This window comes from Apodemus sylvaticus, chromosome 5, assembly GCF_947179515.1.
Source record: "Apodemus sylvaticus chromosome 5, mApoSyl1.1, whole genome shotgun sequence".
NCBI lineage: Eukaryota > Metazoa > Chordata > Mammalia > Rodentia > Muridae > Apodemus > Apodemus sylvaticus.
In genome coordinates this window covers 96,625,068-96,644,541 of record NC_067476.1, presented here as the reverse complement: position 1 = coordinate 96,644,541, position 19,474 = coordinate 96,625,068, and the positions used below count along the sequence as shown (strand labels likewise).

The window sequence follows — 19,474 nt, the reverse complement described above, 5'->3', positions numbered from 1 at the left end:
TGGGCTAAGGGCTGGGAGACTGATAGAGCTGATGAGTACTTAGACACATAAAATTTGAAAGAAATCTTAGTTGTAAGATATCCTGTACTTGCAACCTGGTCACCATCACCTTGAAGAGATGAGACCTGTTTCCCCTTTATGCCTACTAGGGACTTAGAGCATACCTGACGGACCAGGACCCAGGAACCATGTGGATAAGAAACGAGGCCCGGGCCAAAGATTGTGAGAGCCTGTTTCCGCCCGGACCGCATTCAGAGCGCGCCGGAACTCCGCGCCTGCGCACTCAGCCAGTCGCCGCGCCGACCCTGCGGACGTGCGCTTGCCACCTGTCTCGGCGAAACGGTGGCTCTGAGATGCGTCCCTGCCCGCCCCTTGCCAGCTCCGGGTGAGTGTGGAGGACCCCAGAAGCCTGCGGTACGAGGCGGAACGAATCTCGGGGAGAGTCAGGCCTGCCCGAGGCCCGCCGAGGTTCCTGGGGATCCGAACAGGGTGCCACGACCTCAGCTCCTTGCATGTGCTTCGTCAGAGCGGTAAACTCAAAAGAGCTGAGCCCCGCGCCCGATTTCCTGGGGTCGTATCACTTATTTTCCACCTTCCATTCAGCTCTTCCTCTGCACCCCATCTTCTGACTGCAGTCGGTGGAGCTTTCACCCTTGCCCTTCTTTTTTAGGCATGGGATATTACAGTCCCTGAACTCGGCTCGACCCCTGCGTACTCCTTACTTGTACACGAGATGAGGCTGAACACATAGTTCCCATTTAGGAAAAGGTGATCAAGACCAAGAGAGTGGGCCATGGACAGAGAAAAATAAAAAGAGGCGAAGACTGTTGTAAATGTCACCATAGACTGAACTCTGCGTTTCTCTCAGGTGTTTTGTTTCTTGTAATTTATTTTGTATTTTGTGATTTTTTTTTTAGAGGTATTTGCAAAAACAATGCCACTTTCAACCTTGAAATAACATTGGGTTGTTATCGATGTCAGTTTTTATAGTTACTTGGGTTAATGTTGTGTGAGCTCCTGTCATGATAATGTCTGGATAGAGTCACTGAGGCACATCCTTTGGTTTTTAATGTTTCACTTTAATGTGAAAATTAGCTTGTGTGTATTTTTCTTCAAGTTTAAAAATTCAATGGACAGAAAAGAAAATCATTTGACATGGGAGTCAAACCTCTTAAGTACTCAGGGGGATTGCGCTTGGAGTGTGGAAATCCCTGACCTTTTACTTATAAATAGGAAGTGAGATCACCACTTGCCACAAATGATCCTGACAAGGTAGGGTTCACAGTAAGTGTTTTCCCAAAGCAAGTGACAGGCATATCCAGTCTTAATACTAGTGATAGTACTTCACTACTTCACCACAGACCCTTTTGGGTACAGGAGCTATACAGGTAGCCAGTGGCTGTTAATTTATCATCATATAGTTAGTTGCCTTGTGTCGTTTTAGTGCTTAGTGCAAGACTTTTTGTTTTTGGGAGGGTGGTATTCTGTAGAAACAGTGAGTGAAAGGAGAAGTATATACAAAAAAAAAAAAAAAAAAAAATGGAGAAGTTCCTGCTCCACACCCAAACCCTATAGTTTGACTTTAGGCAATTACAAGGTTTTGCCCACCAGCTTCCTGGGGAGAAGCTGCCTTCCCATTCCATACTTAGTACAGAATCGGTGCAGTACAGTTTACTTCTCCCTTTAGCCCTTCGCCAGCCCTCCCCTGGCACATTAGCCCATGGGTGTCAGAAGCTGTTGGTGAGAAGCGTTCCTCTTGTACACTATATCCATTTAGCACTCACTTGCTGTCTTTCTGTTTAAGAGAATACTGTTGCAGCAGGTGAATGAATGTTTGATTATTTAAGCTCGGCTCATTGTCCTGAATGACCATCTTGACATTTGTTGCTGAGCAGGAATTCAATGAACTGCCTGACAGGAATTAAATACCTTTCTGCATTCTTTGCAGTTTGCTGGGTTTATGATAATTTTAATCCCTGTACTTCTTAACTCTTTGCCAACAAGTTTGCAAGTTGTTCATTTTTTAGGTTTTTGTTACTTGTTTTTGTTGTTTTGTATTTTCAAAGCTGAGTGAAATAGAAATACCCATAACCCCAACAGGTGTTTGTTGCTGGTTATATGATGTATTTTATAAATTAGTAGAGTGCTTTATTTCATTATTTAAATGAAAATTTTCATTTGACTACTAATAAGATAATTTTGCATGCATATTTTGAAATAATAGAACCTACGGGAAGGTTCTTTTGATTTCCTTAGAACTCTTACCTGTGGTCCCTTACTACATGGTATATATTCTGGTACTTTATTATCTATTAAACAAATTGGACTGACTGTGATCCATTGAGTTGACTTTACAGTTAATAATGAGTCAGAAAACACTGTTAAAAGCAACTAGTACAAAATAGTCTCACAAATTTGTTTCTTATTCAGATTGCACAATGAGTGTATTTGGTTTTGTGTTTAAAGTGTCTCCTAGGAGAGATAATAAGCACTGTATAGGTTGACTGTTTGCCAAGTTGGTAGACAAAGGAATTCTACGTTTCTTGTATAGTTCTACATTTTATATACTAGAATGAAAGAACTGGCATACCTTCAGTTAGTTTAGTTTTTATTTTAATTGTTGGCTTGTTTAAGGCTAATAGAATAGTAATGGAGAAGAAACTTGTCTTTTCTGGATGATGATACATGAGAATCGTTAAATGTTTGTTAAGTTTTAGTTTGTCTCAAAGATATGTGTTATGAGTACATGTTAGAACAGAATGACCTATTTTGAACATTGCCTGACCAAGGAACCACATTCAACATTCTGTTCTTTATTCATAAATACATATATGAATATACAATTTGTCAGCCTCCTTCTTTTATACTTACTTTTCTCAGGAAGTCTTCAACAAAGCAGAAGTAAAGAACTAATTTTGTGTGTCTATCTAAGAAACCTAAAATGTTATTACAGAGATAAGAGTCACAACATAAGATTTGGTTAATGTTGGTCTCAATGGCTTCTCATGTTTCTGTGTGGCTTCAGAGTTTTCTGGCGCTTGCACATACATTACTGTCATTGACTCGCACAGCATTACTCCCAGTTTAAAAAATCTCAAGTTCCCTTTTCCTGACACAGAAACTATATACTAAAAAAATCTAGGATTAAAACTCAGCTCTCCTGGGAATATTCTCCTTATTGATCTTAGATATTTGAGGAGAGAGAAGGAGAGCACTTTGTTTTTTGGAGACAGGATCTCATTTTATAGCTCTGGCTATGGAACTCACTATGTAAACCAGGGTGGCCTTGAACTCACAGAGATCCACTTGCCTCTGTCTGGCAAGTGCTGAGATCAAAGGCATGTGCCAGTAAGCCCACTGAGAATAGTTTTAATGTTGTGTCAACCACCTAAATATAATTAAATGAAACGTTTTATTCTCAGAGCACGTCTGCAGTATTGCTGTAATTCAATGATAATGTTTTGTTCTTAGTATTTTATATTTTTACCTTTTATTATTAATCAATTTACAAGTATTTATTTGTTATTAGGGCAGAGTCTCACTAGCTGAGCCTGGCCTGAAATTGCTGAATAACCCATATCGACCTCAACCTCATGGTCTTCCCTGTGTCTGACATATGATAGGTAACTTTATAGAGGTGCACCACAGTAACAGGGTTTTTTTAAATGACAGAGCAACTTATTGACATATCTAATAATGAAGAAAGTTGAAACTAAAAGGGTTATTTAATGTTAAAAAGTAAAGTTTGGTCATTTTTAAGTATAGCTTATCAAGTAAAAAAGTAGTTTAAAAGCATGTAGAATTTTAGATATTTTCAAGACTTAATCTGTCTAAAATTAGAATTCATCTAAGATGGTTGTTAAAGTACTTGAAAACACACAAAAAAATACAAATTCTCTCCTACTTTTAATCTTTAGCTTAAGGACAACTAAATTACTTGCTTTTATACAAATCTTAAAATTAATACTTTGTTGTTGTTTTTGTTTGTTTAATTTTTAGAAATCTGTGGAATTTAAGAATGCCATGGAACTCATCAGAATATGCCACTGAAGAATATGATGGCTGAAAACAACTTTAAAATGCTGAAGATTCAGCAATGTGTAGCCAACAAACTACCTAGGAACAGGCCATATATTTGCAATATCTGCCTCAAACACTTTGAAACACCATCAAAATTAGCTAGACATTATCTCATTCATACCGGTCAAAAGCCATTTGAATGTGATGTGTGTCATAAAAACTTCAGACAGCTCGTTCACCTGGAAAGGCACCAGTTAACTCACAATCTGCCGTTTAGTTGTAATATTTGCCAGCGCCACTTTAAAAATCTGAAGACATTTGTGAAGCATCAACAGCTTCACAGTGAATCCTACCATAATGATGTTAAAGTCAGAAGACTGCTTGAGACCAAGCAAGAGAAGCCTGGGTATGGAGTGTATAATACTTTCACTGCAGACGAGAGGCGGGCACTACATCCATGCTCTAAGTCTGATCCCACGTACAGCACCACGAAGAGAAGAAAGAATATTCATGCGTGTACGATCTGTGGCAAAATGTTTCCGTCACAATCCAAACTTGATAGGCATTCACTTATTCACACTGGGCAGAGGCCTTTTAAATGTGTCCTGTGCAGTAAATCTTTCCGACAGTCAACCCACTTAAAAATCCACCAACTCACACATTCAGAAGAAAGACCTTTTCAATGTTGTTTTTGTCAAAAAGGATTTAAGATTCAAAGCAAACTTCTGAAGCATAAACAAATCCACACTAGGAATAAGACTTTTCAGAATCTTCCTTTAAAAGTAAAAAGTCCTGAATCATGTCCCCTACCTAATAAATTAAATGCAAAGCAGGATGCTTTTGAAAATGGTAATATGGGTGAATCTGAGGAGAATAATCCTCTTGATGTCCACTCAATTTATATTGTCCCTTTTCAGTGTCCAGAGTGTGAAGAATGTTTTGAGTCAGAGCAGATTCTCAATGGACACAAGTGTCTTCCTGCCAGAGGTGGCAGAGTTCCAAGCCGACTCAAAAGAAGCTGTAACTATAAGACCATTGTTAAAAAGCTCTTGGCTAAACTTAAACGTGCTGGAGGTAAAAAATCAGATAACCTTCAATCAGAGAAAAGAACATTTAAAAGCAACTACTTGAAAAACTGTGAACATACTTCTGGTAAGCCGAACGTAGAACAAACTCAGAGAACATTTGTGGGTTCTCTTAGCAGACATGGGTCATACAAGACAGTTAGCAAAAAGAAGAAGAAAATATTGACTTTGCCATTTTCTTGGCAAAAGCAATTCCAGAGCCAAAATATGGGTAAGAATTTGCAAGGCATCCTTACAACAGGAAGCATATTAACTATGGATGGTTCCGTCAATAATAAAGACTTGTCAATCTATGGTTCATCAGGTGAGGAATACTTTAATAACTGTGACATGCTTCCGTGTGATTTTTCAGAGTCAAGTGAAAATATACATACTGGACATAAGATGTGTCCCTGTGATAAATGTGACAAAGTGTTTCCTTCTATTTCTAAGCTACAAAGGCACTATTTAATTCATACTGGACAGAGACCTTTTGGCTGTAATGTTTGTGGAAAATCTTTCAGACAGTCAGCTCACTTAAAAAGACATAAACTAACTCACATTGAAAAGATTCCTTATAGTTCTTTTTGGCAAGTGGACTTTGGAAATGTGAACCAACTTTTCATTCATCCAAGTGATGACATTAGCTATAATGCTTCCCAACAGTGTGAGGGGCTTGGTTCCCAAAGGTGTGAAGGTTCAGAGTCCAGTCAGCTGTCAGAAATTGAAGTCAAGGCAGAATCTGAGGATTTTCTTCTTGGTTCCCACTGCAGGAGCAGGCAGTCTTACCTCGACAACACCCTGCTGGAGTCAGAGCAGAGCCATCATTGTTACACTTACTTAGGCCGTCCTGAAAGAAGTGATGGGCTCCTTTACCAGTGCAGTGTTTGTTGTAAACATTTCCGATCTCCGTCCAAACTAGAACGACACTATTTAATTCATGCAGGGCAGAAGCCATTTGAGTGCTCAGTCTGTGGCAAAACATTTAGACAAGCACCTCACTGGAAGAGACATCAGCTCACTCACTTTAAGGAACGACCCCAAGAGAAAGTGGTTCTGGATTCAACTGTGTAACATAAAGCCACTAATGTGTTTGGGATGTCTGGTATAATACCCCTTAAGACTTTTTTGCCAAAGGCCTACATTAGGTGACTTCATAAGCAATTGCTTGTCATACATAATAAGGAGTAAGTTAAATAAAATCAGAGTGTTTTAGACACAACTGAACGACCTGTGAAGGAGTAGCATGGCATGATGCCATCAATAGCAATCTAAAGTTGTAAGCACGTAACTCTGGTTGTGTTAAAAGCTAGGAATCCGTCATGTTCGGTTTGGCCTCATTTATTGAATTACCCACGGCAAGACATTGTGTGTCTTTATGTATATGCATACCTCCCAGAATGAGGCCAGAATTGCCATTCAGCTGCAGCAAACCACCCTGCCCTATTTTCTTCTACATGGAAGCATAAATTCTATTGCAAAACATTTTTCTTACAAGTTAAAAGAAAAATAAAATAATAGATATGGAAATGGGTTGGGGAAATTATAGCATTTTACTTTCCATAGTGGTTTCTTTTTTCCTTTTTTTTTTTTTTTTGAGACTGCTAATTTTACCTTTTTAGAAAAAAGTGCTCCCCCATCCCAATCTAGATTACTATTGCTTTTCCCTGAGGTATTTAAAAGTAAGAAGAAGCTGGGTTGTGCCCATGTGTATTACCATCCACTAATGTTTACATTTGCATGGTATTTTCCAAGTGCCATGAGTTTTTCATATGTCTGCAGTTTAATCTTTCTAGACTGTTAAATGCAGTGTACCTGTTTGCTCATTGGTGACTGACAGCAGACAGCAGTGGCCAGGGGAAAGACTGTTTTAAGTAAATCCATTCTGCTAAATTCAGTCAAATGACAATAGCTTTGTAGTTTCAGACTTCACTACTCTGAAAGACACTAATGCTACAGTATTACTTTGACCCTGTTCCTTCAGTTAGTAAGAATGTTGTCCCTGTATAAGAATAAGGTGCTTAGAGAGCTCAAGGCAGCATTTGTTTCTAAACAGCATTGTCCTGACTTGACAAAAATATTTCATTTAATCCTAATCTGTGAAAGAAATGACCTAGTCACAGATTGTCCTTCACATCTGTGGCAGTTCTTAAAATCCTTGACTAACATTTTCTAGCAATAAAAAGGTTAACTTTTATTTCTAAGGTGAAAAGAAACAGGTGGGTAGTTAGCAAGCTTGAATACAGTGAGAACCCTCTGTTGGAAGTGTGGGTGATGGAGTGATTGTAAGTTCTGATCATGATATAAGAGCTGTACTTTGTGAGGGGAAGGAAGGAGGAAAGCTTTCGCCCCAAGTGCGCCTTAAGAAACTTGGGTATAATTTACAGAGATAAAATGTGATGGTATGAGTAAAATACCCAGATGATAAATAAATGTGCCTATTTTGAAGTAGAGACACCTGTCTAAAGAGGAGAGCCACATGCTCCAAGGAATAATTTCTCTCTGTTTCTTTGAGACTTGAGGTGTGTATTTTCCTGCACAAACAAGTTGTGGCTCACAGAATTGGCTTTGCACACACTCTTAAAGGGCGTGTCTGTTGGGTAAAAGCAAAGCATAAGTAGTTCATGTTTTCCAAGAGTAAAAGTTCAAGAGTTATTTAATGTGTGAAATTGTGGATTTGGGCATTTCTCTAAGTAATTTATATAATTTTATTTGAAAGGAAATGCCTGATGTGTTTCTTTCCCAGTTAAACAGGGAAAGTTCTGAATGTTGTGCTTGTATGACCATGAGTCTTTGCCTGAGTGATAAGATACTTTTCTCTTTTTTTTTTTTTTTTTTTTTTTGGCTCATGCCTTTTGAAGCTGTTTCATATTGAAAGTTGGAATATTGTAAAAATTTTGTCAAGAGATGTATTGTAGTGCTATTTGAAGTACCTGTAACAAAATACTTACCTTTATTACCATTGCAAGCTTATATGGGAATTGTAGGAGTAAAAATTAAATATGAATTTATGTTAAATGATGGTTTGCTGCATGCTAGAACTGTACTTATTGAGTCAACTATTTTGTTTTTTGTTTTGTTTTGTTTTGGGAAAAATAAACTTTATAAATATCTTTTAAGAGAACTAGAAATTTTGTTTGGTGATTCCAGGTTTTGATTAGCTAAGTTAGGACAGTTTACTGCTCCACGTTTCATACTGCAGTAGTGTCTGATTTTAATATATATGTTATATGTTCATGGAAAGTAGATGATGGTTAACCTTGAAAGTCTCAAATTGCAGAATAATTTGAAAATAAAGTTTCAAGTTACACAATTTGCACCTTTTATTTAAGGAAAATCGCATAATATTAGAATAAATTACCAGTGCCAAACACTTTCTACACTGAGCTTACATGCCTATCTAAACATACACTTCATTACTTAAAGATCTCTTCTTAATTATGCATATATTTGTATGTGGGTTTGTGCATGTGAGTACAGGTACTCATGGAAGACAGAGCGGCACCAGGCCCTCTGGAGCTGGATTTTCAGGTAGTGTGGCCCTAACACCTCCACCATCTTTCCAGCCTCATCCATTATCTGTGATATCTCTTTATCACTTCTGAAAGAATATGTTATTCCATTGCTTGTCATATGACTCTCTTTGACTTTATACTAATGAACTGCCTTTTTCAGTATAATACCATAATTCTTTCTGCATCTGTCTTGTCTGCCCAGCGTTAGCTTAAATTAGGTACATATTCAAAGCTCAAAGAAACAGCTGAGTCAGGCTTTATTCCTTTGTATTTCCTTAACAGTTGTAGGGGGAAAAGCCCCTAAAATTAATGCAGGAAAATGTAGATTCTATTATGTGTTATGTAAAACAGTTCATCAGAATGAAAAATCCTTTAGGGCGGATCAGCAGGCTTTAGGCTTTGAAGTCAAGGGATCTTACAAGAATATTTGTTAGAAATACTCAAAGGATCTGTTTTATGATGTTGAATCGTGTCTACCTTTAGAAGCTGCAGGAAGAGAACAGTTAATCCCTATCTTGTGATTTCTTGTCAGTTAGAGGAGTTTAGAATTTCCATACTACATGGAATTCTGTGTTACACTAGAGGAAACTAAACAGCTAGAAAGAACAGTGGAGCAATGGTATTAAATAGGATACTCGCTGGCAAGCTGCTCCAGTTCTCAAAGTTGAGCTTAGTTTCCCTGGGAGCCGTTTTGATTTACCCAGGCTTCCCAGTCCCTGTGCTTCCACTGCTTAAAAGGCATGTTAACTCTGTTACTGATTAATAGATGCCTGAAATTATGACCTTCAGAAAAGGAAAAGTTTATTGTGGCCCTGAGCCTTGGAGGTTTTATCCCTAGAGAGTCTGCTCTGCTCCTCGTCTTTGTGAGAAGGTGATACATACTAGCAGGAAGAATGTGTTTGAAGAGATGTCTCACCCTCGGGCTGCTGCAGAGTGAAGAGTAAGCACAAGAGACTGTTCAACAGTTGTTCAAAGGTCCGACTCTTAAATGTCATCTTAGACCCCATCTCTTGAAAGTTCCCATCACCTAATGGTACCAAGCTGAGGACCTGCTGTTCATACCTAGGCCTTAGGGCAATATTCCAGATGTGGATTGTTGTCACTGTAGTAGTTACTACATTTGTTGGGCTTTGTGTGCATTGGTCTTGTTAGAAGTATTGATGGCTGCACTGCACATCAGGATTTCTGATTCATCAGATTTGATCTAAAGATACATTTTCGTAAGTTAGCTGTTGCGGTCTTGAGACTATATTTTAGAAATACAGAGGTGAACTGCTTGCTTCTTGAAAGAAAAAAGGAATACCTTTTTAATGCTTAATATAATACCTGGAAAACACATCCTCAAATGTAGCTGAGTGTATAAGAAAGAAGTTAGGGAAGAATTGACCTCAAGCATTTTATTTCCAGATATTTTGATTTTTTACTGAAAAGGCACCAATAATATACAATACAGGCAGCACAATTTCTAAAGCAAGTCAAATTGTCTCAAAAAGAAAAGTATCTACATATATTACATGTTTGTGTGTGTGCATATATATAGATGCTGAATCTATATGATGTTGAATCACATCATATATACACACTCATACAAAACATCCTGGGTGGAGGAGAAAAGGCCGACCAGTGGTGGGAAACCAGTGGTGGAAATTGAAAAAGAAGGACTGGAAGAACACTGGCTCCTCATGTGGTTCCTCGGTTCCCTTCCCTTGGCTTTGCAAATGGTTTGACAGTCTTCAGATAGAATTAGTGGGGTGTATTTATCAACTGGAGGATTGGGGGTGGACAAAGTGGCAGATGGAGGCTGCTGCCCCGCCTACCTCCACACTGCTGCCCCAGACCTTGAGGCGTATTTCCTTCAGTCAGCACCTGTGAGCCTGTGTATGTACGTGCTGCAGCCAGCCCCAAAGGGAACTGCTTGATCTGGCCAATCAATGGGCAGATAAATTCACCTTAAATCTGTAGCCTCTTTTAAATCCTTTCATATGCTTTCACAGGATGGATTTGCCTTTGATTGTGTTGAGATCAAAGCCAAATCATGCACTCCATGCTCTCCACTCGCAATGTCTCTTCCTCTTATCTTTCTCAGAACATTCCTCCACCTTCTGCCTCACCCTCTTCTAGAATCGTCAGTTGTTCCCTTTCTTGATGTCTAGTTTTTTATTTCTCCATTTTTTTTAACTTTAATTTTTTACAGTCCGGTCATAACTCCCTCCCACAGTTCCTCATCCCATTTCTTTCCCCCTGTCTCCAGAAGGATGTGCCCCCCACCAACCCCCCACCAGACCTCCCCACTCCTTGAGGCCTCAAGTCTCTCGAGGATTAGGCACTGTCTTCTCTCACTGAGGCCAGACCAGACAGTCCTCTGCTTACAGGGCGTGGGGGGTGGGGTGGGGGCTTGGACCACCTGTATGCTGCCTGATTGGTGGATCAGTGTCTGAGAGATCTCAAAGGAGCAGGTCAGTTGATTCTGATGGTCTTTCTATGGGGTCCTCCTCCTCAGCTTCTTCCAGCCTTTCCCTAATTCTACCACAGGAGTCCCCCAGTCCAGTTGGGTGTATCTTAGCTGCTTCTTGAGTCTCTCAGAGGACAACCATGCTAGGCTCCTGGCTGCAAGCACACCATGGCATCAGTAATAGTGTCAGATCTTAGAGTTTCTCCTTGAGATGGATCCCAAGTTGGGCCAGTTCTTTTACCTCTAATTAACAGATTTTTTAAAAGGCCATCAATCTTATGATGCTTTTGACTGGAAGTAACAGTCGCCTGCCTCCACCTGCTTTAACAATAAGACTTACTGGCTTCCATGACTTGAATTCCCTGACTTAGACAGGAATTGTAGAGTTGCCCAGAATCACATTCTTGAATCACTTCTGCTTCCTTCTATCTGCTCTGCCTTTCATGGTGACAGATTATTTTCCTTGTAATTTTAGAACATTTTGTAATATACCTCAGCTCCCTTCATGGTAGGGAGAGTAAGGTAGGATATGAGTGATAGATCCTCCTCACAATAGCAAGGTACAACCTTCTCAGAATCTCAGCATACCTGACCTCTACCATCTGCCTCCTAGGCATGTTTATGAACCAACCACTCACACAGGAAGACCTGGCAGGTAGGATTGCCTCCATTCGTACTGTCATTGCATAAAGATGATATGGAAACTGATGAAATTTGAAGGTACATTGGGAGAAAAGAAATTAATAGACAATCAGCATCATCCTTGTACACAGCTTAAAAAGAGGTTGTGGGGATGGGGAAATAGTTCGCTGGATAAAAGATGGATAAAAAGATTTGATAAGCAAGCCCAAGGATCTGAGTTTGGATCCTCAGCAGCCACAGAAGCTGGGCATACACACCTGCGTAGTCCCCAGCACTGAGGAGTGGAGAGAGCTGCATCCTGGGCACTAAATCGCTGACCAGCCAGTACAGCTCAAACAGCAATCTCCAGATTAAGTAAAAGATAGTTTCAAAACACATGGTAGATCATGATAGAGAAAGATACCTGATATTACCACTAGTCTTCGCATGCACCTGTGTGGTCACAGCATACACCCTCACATGCATAGTATATGTTCCACGCATGCAAACATACAAGGGGGGAAACAGGTTATGAAGATTTTATTCTTTGTTCTTCTAGCTACTGTCATACTTCACTCTGCTTATTTTCTGGTCAGAATTGGAATGGATCCCATCCCTACTGCCGCTGGGGCCTCCTCACTCATTCACTGATTAGCCTTAGATTGCCTGCTCTCTCCCATCCCCACGACATTCCTTGTGATCTGCCCTCTCAATAGCTATTGAGTAGGTGTTGTTATATACAGTGACATCAAATTGACTCGGGTAAACCCTGACCTATGTGGGAGGTGATTGGAGTAGATGCTTGTACTTCATTCAGATTGAACACACTACACACAGAGATTCTCCGTGTTAATGTTGTGAAGTAAACATGATGTTGTTGAACTGGTCATTAAGTCTAAACAGAATTGGAAGAGGCCAAGCCAAAGAGTCGTGGAGGAATGGAACCAGAACCTTCATAAACTACACACCTGACACCTACATTGACACTAGCCTTTTCATTCTTAAAATCTTGACTTTTAAGTCAACTTTAATTTTATTTTTCCTACAACAAAATTTCACAATATATGTTGATCTCTGAAATTCTTTATTGCCCAGTTGGTGATCTTTGTGAAATTCTTGTCATATTATTTCACTGAAGCATTTACACCAATGGCATTTTTGCCTTTAAAGTGCTTCTTTCCTGACTCTGTTGTTGTTGTTTTTGAGAACATGTTACAGAAAACTTGTAAAGCAAAGGAGAAGATTTATTATACATTATATGCTATCTCAGTTTTTCTGTCAAAATTTAGACAAGTGAAACTGATCAAGGAGAGCTAAAGATGGCTATGCAGTTAAAAGCCCTTGCTGCTCTTCCGGAAGACTTGAGTTTGAATTCCAGCCCCATCTCAGATGTTTCCCAACCCTCTGTAACTCCAGCTCCAGGGACTCTGCCCTTCCCCTTTCTAGCTTCAACAGGCAACTGCACACATGCATTCATATGTACATATGTACTACATACATACATTCATATGTACGTATGTACATACATACATACATACATACATGCATACATACATATATCAGTATAAATATTTTTTACAGTTGACTTTTTATGAAGTTATTTTATTACATTACACCTAATTCCCCAGCTTCACCTCCAACCCTTCCTCTCAGACCCTCCCTTTCGCCACCCCTCCCCACACACCTCCCCTTCTCAGAAAAGGAGAGGCCTCCTGTGGATATTAACCAGCCTTGGCTTATCAAGTTGCAGTAAGATTAGGCACATCTTCTATTGAGGCTAGACAAAGCAGCCAGCCCAGTGAGGGTGAAAGGATCCAGTGGCAGACAATGTAGTCAGTGACAGCCCATGCTTTGCTTTAGGACTGTTACATATATGTGCAGAGGGCCATTCATGCTCTCTGGTTGGCAGTTCAATCTCTGAGCCCCTATGGACCCAGGATAGTTGATTCTGTAGGTTTTCTTGTGGTGTCCTTGACCCTCCGGCTCCCTCAATCCATCCTCCCCACTCTTCCACATAATCCCCCAAGTTCCACTTAATGTTTGGCAGTGTGTCTCTGTACCAGTTGCTAGGCAAAGCCTCTGATGATATTTATGCTAGGTTCCTGTCAGCAAGTATAGCAGAATCTTGAATAGTGTAAGGAGTGGGCTCCCTCTCTTGACTTGGGTTTATTTTTCCCCTTCCCTTTCTCCCTCTTGCTTCTGCTGGCTCCAGCCCCTGCTTGTTCCAGCCCCCTCCCCCCCCATCCACCCTCTCTGCCCCCACCCTCCGCTTACCCCGGCCAATAGGTGTTTCTCTGTTTGTTTGTTTGTTTCGCATTAAGGATGGTTGTGAACCACCATGTGATTGCTGGGATTTGAACTCCTGACCTCCGGAAGAACAGTCAGGGCTCTTAACTGCTGAGTCATCTCACCAATCCATGACTTGGGTTTTAAGATGGGCCAGACACTGGTTAGTCCCTCCTTCAAATTGTGCTCCATCTTTTACCCCTGCACATCTCGTAGGCAGGACAAATTGTGAGTCTAAGCTTTTGTGACAGAGTTGGTGTCTCAATCCTTCCACTGGAAGTCTTGCCTGATTACAGGACATGGCCAGCTCAGGCTCCATATCCCCCATTGCTAGGAGTCGTAGGGTTACTCTCTTAGATTCCTGGGAGTTTCCATTGTCTTAGGTTTCTAGCTCATCCCAGAGATGCATTCCTCAATCCAATTTTCCCTCATCAGTATACTCACCCTCCATCCCCCTCCATTTCATCCCTCCTGTTCCTATCCCCATTCTCTCCCCCACCCAGTTCCCTCCTTCCATCCACCCCAATGTCTAATCTAGTTTTGGTCTTAGTGAGAGATTCAAGCATTCCATTCATTCTTGGGCCCTCCTTATTACTTAGCCTCTTTGGGTCTGTGATTTGTAGCATGGTTATCTTGCACGTTATGACTGATAACTACTTATAAGTGAGTACATATCATGATTGTCTTCCTGAGTCTGGGTTACCTCACTCAGGTTGATATTTTCTACTTCCATCCATTTGCCTGCAAAATTTATGATGCCTGAGTCATACTCCACTGTGAAAAGAAATGCATCACATTTCCTTTATCCATTTGTCAGTTGAGGGACATCTACATTGTTTCCAGTTTCTGGCTATTACAGATAAAGCTGCTATGGACCTAGTTGAGCAAGTGTCCTTGGGATATGGTAGAGCTTCTTTTGGGTATATTCCCAGGAGTAGTACAGCTGGGTCTTGAGGTTGATCTATTCCCAATTTTGTGAGAAACTGCCAAATTTCAAAGTGATTGTATAAGTTTGCACTCTCACCAGCAGTGGAGGAGTGTTCCCTTGCTCCACACCCTTGCCAGCATGAGCTGTTGTTTAAGATTTGATCTTAGCCATTCTGATGGGTATAAGATGGAATCTCAGAGTTGTGTTGATTTGCATTTCCCTAATGACTAAGGACGTTGAACCAATGAATGGTGAAGTGTGAATTGACCATTAGAGATTCCTCTGTTGAGAATTCTGTGTTTAGGTCTGTACTCAGATTTTTAATTGGATTATTTGGTTTGTTGACATCTAGTTTCTTGAGTTCTTTATATATTTTGGGGTTTTTTTTGTATTGAGAAATTGTACTTTTTATTATTACAGAACAAACTGTATTGAGAAAATTAGATGCATGCATTCTTTTTTTTTTGTTATCCCAATCACATTTTTATTCGATATATTTTTATTTACATTTCAAATGATTTCCCCTTTTCTAGCCCCCCACTCCCCGAAAGTCCCATAAGCCCCCTTCTCTCCCCCTGTCCTCCCACCCACCCCTTCCCACTTCCCCATTCTGGTTTTGCCCTATACTTCTTCACTGAGTCTTTCCAGAACAAGGGGCCACTCCTCCTTTCTTCTTGTACCTCATTTGATGTATGGATTATGTTTGGGGTATTCCAGTTTTCTAGGTTAATATCCACTTATTAGTGAGTGCATACCATGAGTCACCTTTTGAGTCTGGGTTACCTCACTTAGTATGATGTTTTCTAGCTCCATCCATTTGCCTAAGAATTTCATGAATTCATTGTTTCTAATGGCTGAATAGTACTCCATTGTGTAGATATACCACATTTTTTGCATCCACTCTTCTGTTGAGGGATACCTGGGTTCTTTCCAGCATCTGGCAATTATAAATAGGGCCTCTATGAACATAGTAGAGCATGTATCCTTATTACATGGTGGGGAGTCTTCTGGGTATATGCCCAGGAGTGGTATAGCAGGATCTTCTGGAAGTGAGGTGCCCAGTTTTCGGAGGAACCGCCAGACTGATTTCCAGAGTGGTTGTACCAATTTGCAACCCCACCAGCAGTGGAGGAGTGTTCCTCTTTCTCCACATCCTCTCCAACACCTGCTGTCTCCCAAATTTTAAAAGATCTTCACCAATCCTACATCAGATAGAGGGCTAATATCCAATATATATAAAGAACTCAAGAAGTTAGACTCCAGAAAACCAAACAACCCTATTAAAAAATGGGGTACAGAGTTAAACAGGGAATTCTCACCTGAAGAACTTCGGATGGCGGAGAAGCATCTTAAAAAATGCTCAACTTCATTAGTCATTAGGGAAATGCAAATCAAAACAACCCTGAGATTTCATCTTTATATATTTTGTATGTCAGCCCTCTCTCAGCTGTGGAGTTGGTAGAAATCTTTATCCATCCTGTCCTTTTGATGGCGTCCTTTGACTTCCAGAAGCTTTTCAGTTTCATGAGATCACATTTATTAATTGTTGATCTTAGTCCCTGGGCTGTTGGTGTTCTGTTTAGGAACTTGTTAATACATTCAAAGCTATTTCCCATTTTCTCTTCTATCAGATTTAGTGTATTCAGTTTTATGTTGAGGTCTTTGATTCACTCAGACTTGAGTTTTGTGCAGGGTGATAGAGTGGATCTATTTGCATCCCTCTGCATGCTGATAACCAATTAGAGCGGCACCGTTTGTTGAAGATACATTCTTTTTTCCATTGTATAGTTTTGACTTGTCAAAAATCAAGTGTCCGTGGATGTATAGGTTTACTTCTGGTTTTGAGAAGGCTAGGCTGCGTCCATGACAGACTTCAAATTAAGGAGACTAATTGCCTCAACTACTTCTCAGTAACAGTTCTCAGACTTCCCCAGCAAGTTTCCAGCCCCCACGTCCTGTCCTAGTAATGGAATGTCCCTAGGGATGGACCCCACAGATTAACATGGCGGTCATCTACCCCAGAATTCTCTAATGTGATTTAAATCAGGCCTGCAAGCTCACTTGGGTGTCTCTCTATATATATCTTGGAAATGGGGGGACCCCAGCATGCTGGAATAAAACACTCTTTGCATTTATACACTATTTGAATCTGAAGCGTCATTCTTCTGTGAATCATGCACCCTTTAAGCTTTTGGATTCAATTCAATTCTATTGATCAACCTGTCTGTTTTTATGCCAGTACCAGGCGATTTTTCTTCTTATTGCTCTGTAGTACAGCTTGAAATCAGGGATGGTGCTGGCCCAGTTCTGCTCCTGCAGTGAAGCTTGTCTGGGCAGATGTTTCAGAGAGGAATTTTTGCAGGAACCTGTTGTCTTAAAAAGAGTGCTAGGGGGAGGGGGAGGTAGGGTCAGGGAGGGGACACAATGACACAACTTCGCTAAGACAATTTTCAGTATTACAGTTCTCTTAATTTGGGGGTAACAGGGCCTGTATAAACCCTGGGGAGTGAGTAGGGGTTTTCGGGACGAGTGCACATTATTGGCTGGAGCTGAGGTGCTGGCAATGCTTCATTTACATAAGGAGGAATATAGGGAGAGAGGGATTTAAACCTGTAATTTGGCCATCAGGCTATGTGACTACCTCAAGGTTGGTGGAGGTGGGGGTTATTAGGTCTATGTGTCCCAAGCTTGCAAGCCCAGAGCAGGGGGAGAGCAATCCTTGGTCTCCATGAGATTTGGGGTGATTCGATGCATCTCAGCCTCACTCTTGTTCCAGGTCTTTCCCCACTCCCTGTATTTCCTCTACCCTCAAGAAGTTCTTCTATTGTGCACGATTGTTTTAGGTATCCTGGGTTTTTGTTCTTCCACATGAAGTTGAGTGTTATTCTTTCAATGTCTATAAAGAATTGTGTTGGAATTTTGATGGGAATTGCTTTGAATGTGTAGATTGCTTTTGGTGGAACGGCCATTTTTACTGTGTAAATCATACTGATCCATGAACATGGGATATCTTTCCATCTTTTGATATCTCTTTCAATTTCTTTCTTCAAAGATTTTAAGTTCTTGTCACACATGTCTTTGACTTACTTGGTTAGAATTATATCAAGATATTTTATATTATTTGGGGCTATTGTGAAGGAGTTTGTTTCCCTAATTTCTTTTTCAACTGATTTATCATTTATATATGGGAGCTACTGATTTTTTTAGTTAATTTTGCATCCAGCTACTTTGCTGAAAGTGTTCATCAACTGTAGGTGTTCCCTGGGAGAATTTTGGGGATTACTTATGTATATTATCATATCATCTATGAATAGTGTTTCTTTGGCTTCATCCTTTTCCATTTGTATGCCCTTGATGTCCTCTAGTTGTCTGACTCCTCTAGCTAGAACTTCAAGTACTATATTGAATAGGTAGGGAGAGAGTGGACATCCTTGTCTTATCCATGATTTTAATGGAATTTCTTTAATTTCTCTCCATTTAATTGGAGGTTGGCTATTGGCTTTCATATACAGTAAACCTTTATTATGTTTAGATATGCACCTTGTATCCCTGATCTCTCCAAGACTTTGAACATGAAAGGGTGTTGGATTTTGTCAAAGGCTTTTTTCAGCATCTGGTGAGATGATCATGTGTGTGTGTGTGTGTGTGTGTGTGTGTGTGTGTGTGTGTGTATGTGTTTCATTTGGGTTTGTTTATATGGTGGATTACATTGATGGATCTTCATAGGTTAAACCATCCCTGCATCTCTGGGGTGAAACCTGCTTAATGATGGTGGATAATGTTCTTGATGTGCTCTTAGATACAGTTTTCAAATATTTTATTAAGTGTTTTTGAGTCATTGTTCATAGGGAGATTGCACTCCACTTCTCTTTCTTTGGTGAGGTGGTTTAGGTATCAGAGTAACTGTAGTTTCATAAAACGAATTTGGCTGTTTTCCTTCTGTTTCTATTTTGTGAAGTAATTTGAGGAGTATTGCTATGAGCTCTTCTTTGAAGGTCTGGTAGAATTCTGTACTAAAACCAACTGGCCCTGAGATAATAATGATCAAAGATTGTTAATTCCTGTTATTTTGATGCTGTTCTGTACGTTTAGTGGTTTAATTATTATGTAGTGGGAGGATTTTCTTTTGTTCAATTTATTTGGTGTTCTGTAAGCTTCTTTTATTTTTATAGGCATCTATTTCTGTTCATTAGGGAATTTTTTTTCTATGATTTCGTTGAAAACATTTTCTGGGCCTTTGAACTGGGAATCTTCTCTTTTTTCCATTCCTATTGTTCTTAGGTTTGGTTTTTTTTTTAATAGTGTCCCATATTTCCTGCATGCTTTGTGTCAGAAGCTTTTTAGATTTCGCATTTTCTTTGACTAACTTATCTATTTCTTCTACTGTATCTTCTATATCTGAGATTCTTCTGTCCTTTGTATGTTGGTGATGCTTGCTTACATCTGTAGTTTCTGTTCTCTTACCTAGGTTTTCCATCTCCAGGATTCCCTCTCTTTGTGTTTTCTTTATTGCTTCCATTTCCATTTTCAGATCTTAAACAGTTTTATTCATTTCCTTCATCTTTTAAATTGTATTTTCTCATATTTC

The 19,474-nt window shown here is 39.9% G+C and overlaps 1 protein-coding gene across 3 annotated transcripts; it reads left to right on the top strand.

Annotated features, from left to right (window-relative positions):
* The first annotated feature begins 275 nt into the window (after nucleotides 1-275).
* On the top strand, nucleotides 276-8,208 carry Znf770 (zinc finger protein 770). 3 transcript variants are annotated; one of them, XM_052183183.1, is made up of 3 exons: nucleotides 276-385; nucleotides 671-868; nucleotides 4,000-8,208. In XM_052183183.1, exon 3 carries the CDS (start codon nucleotides 4,041-4,043, stop codon nucleotides 6,156-6,158), a length of 2,118 nt encoding a protein of 705 aa, XP_052039143.1. In that variant the 5' UTR covers nucleotides 276-385; nucleotides 671-868; nucleotides 4,000-4,040; the 3' UTR covers nucleotides 6,159-8,208. The 3 variants fall into 3 exon arrangements, with proteins under 3 accessions (XP_052039143.1, XP_052039144.1, XP_052039146.1); XM_052183186.1 differs by lacking the exon at nucleotides 276-385 and adding an exon at nucleotides 392-530; XM_052183184.1 differs by lacking the exon at nucleotides 671-868.
* Nucleotides 8,209-19,474: the final 11,266 nt, after the last annotated feature.

What these genes read in the sequence shown, in the direction of transcription:
- Znf770 (XM_052183184.1), top strand. Translation starts at nt 4,041, where the DNA reads ATGCCACTGAAGAATATGATGGCTGAAAACAACTTTAAAATGCTGAAG.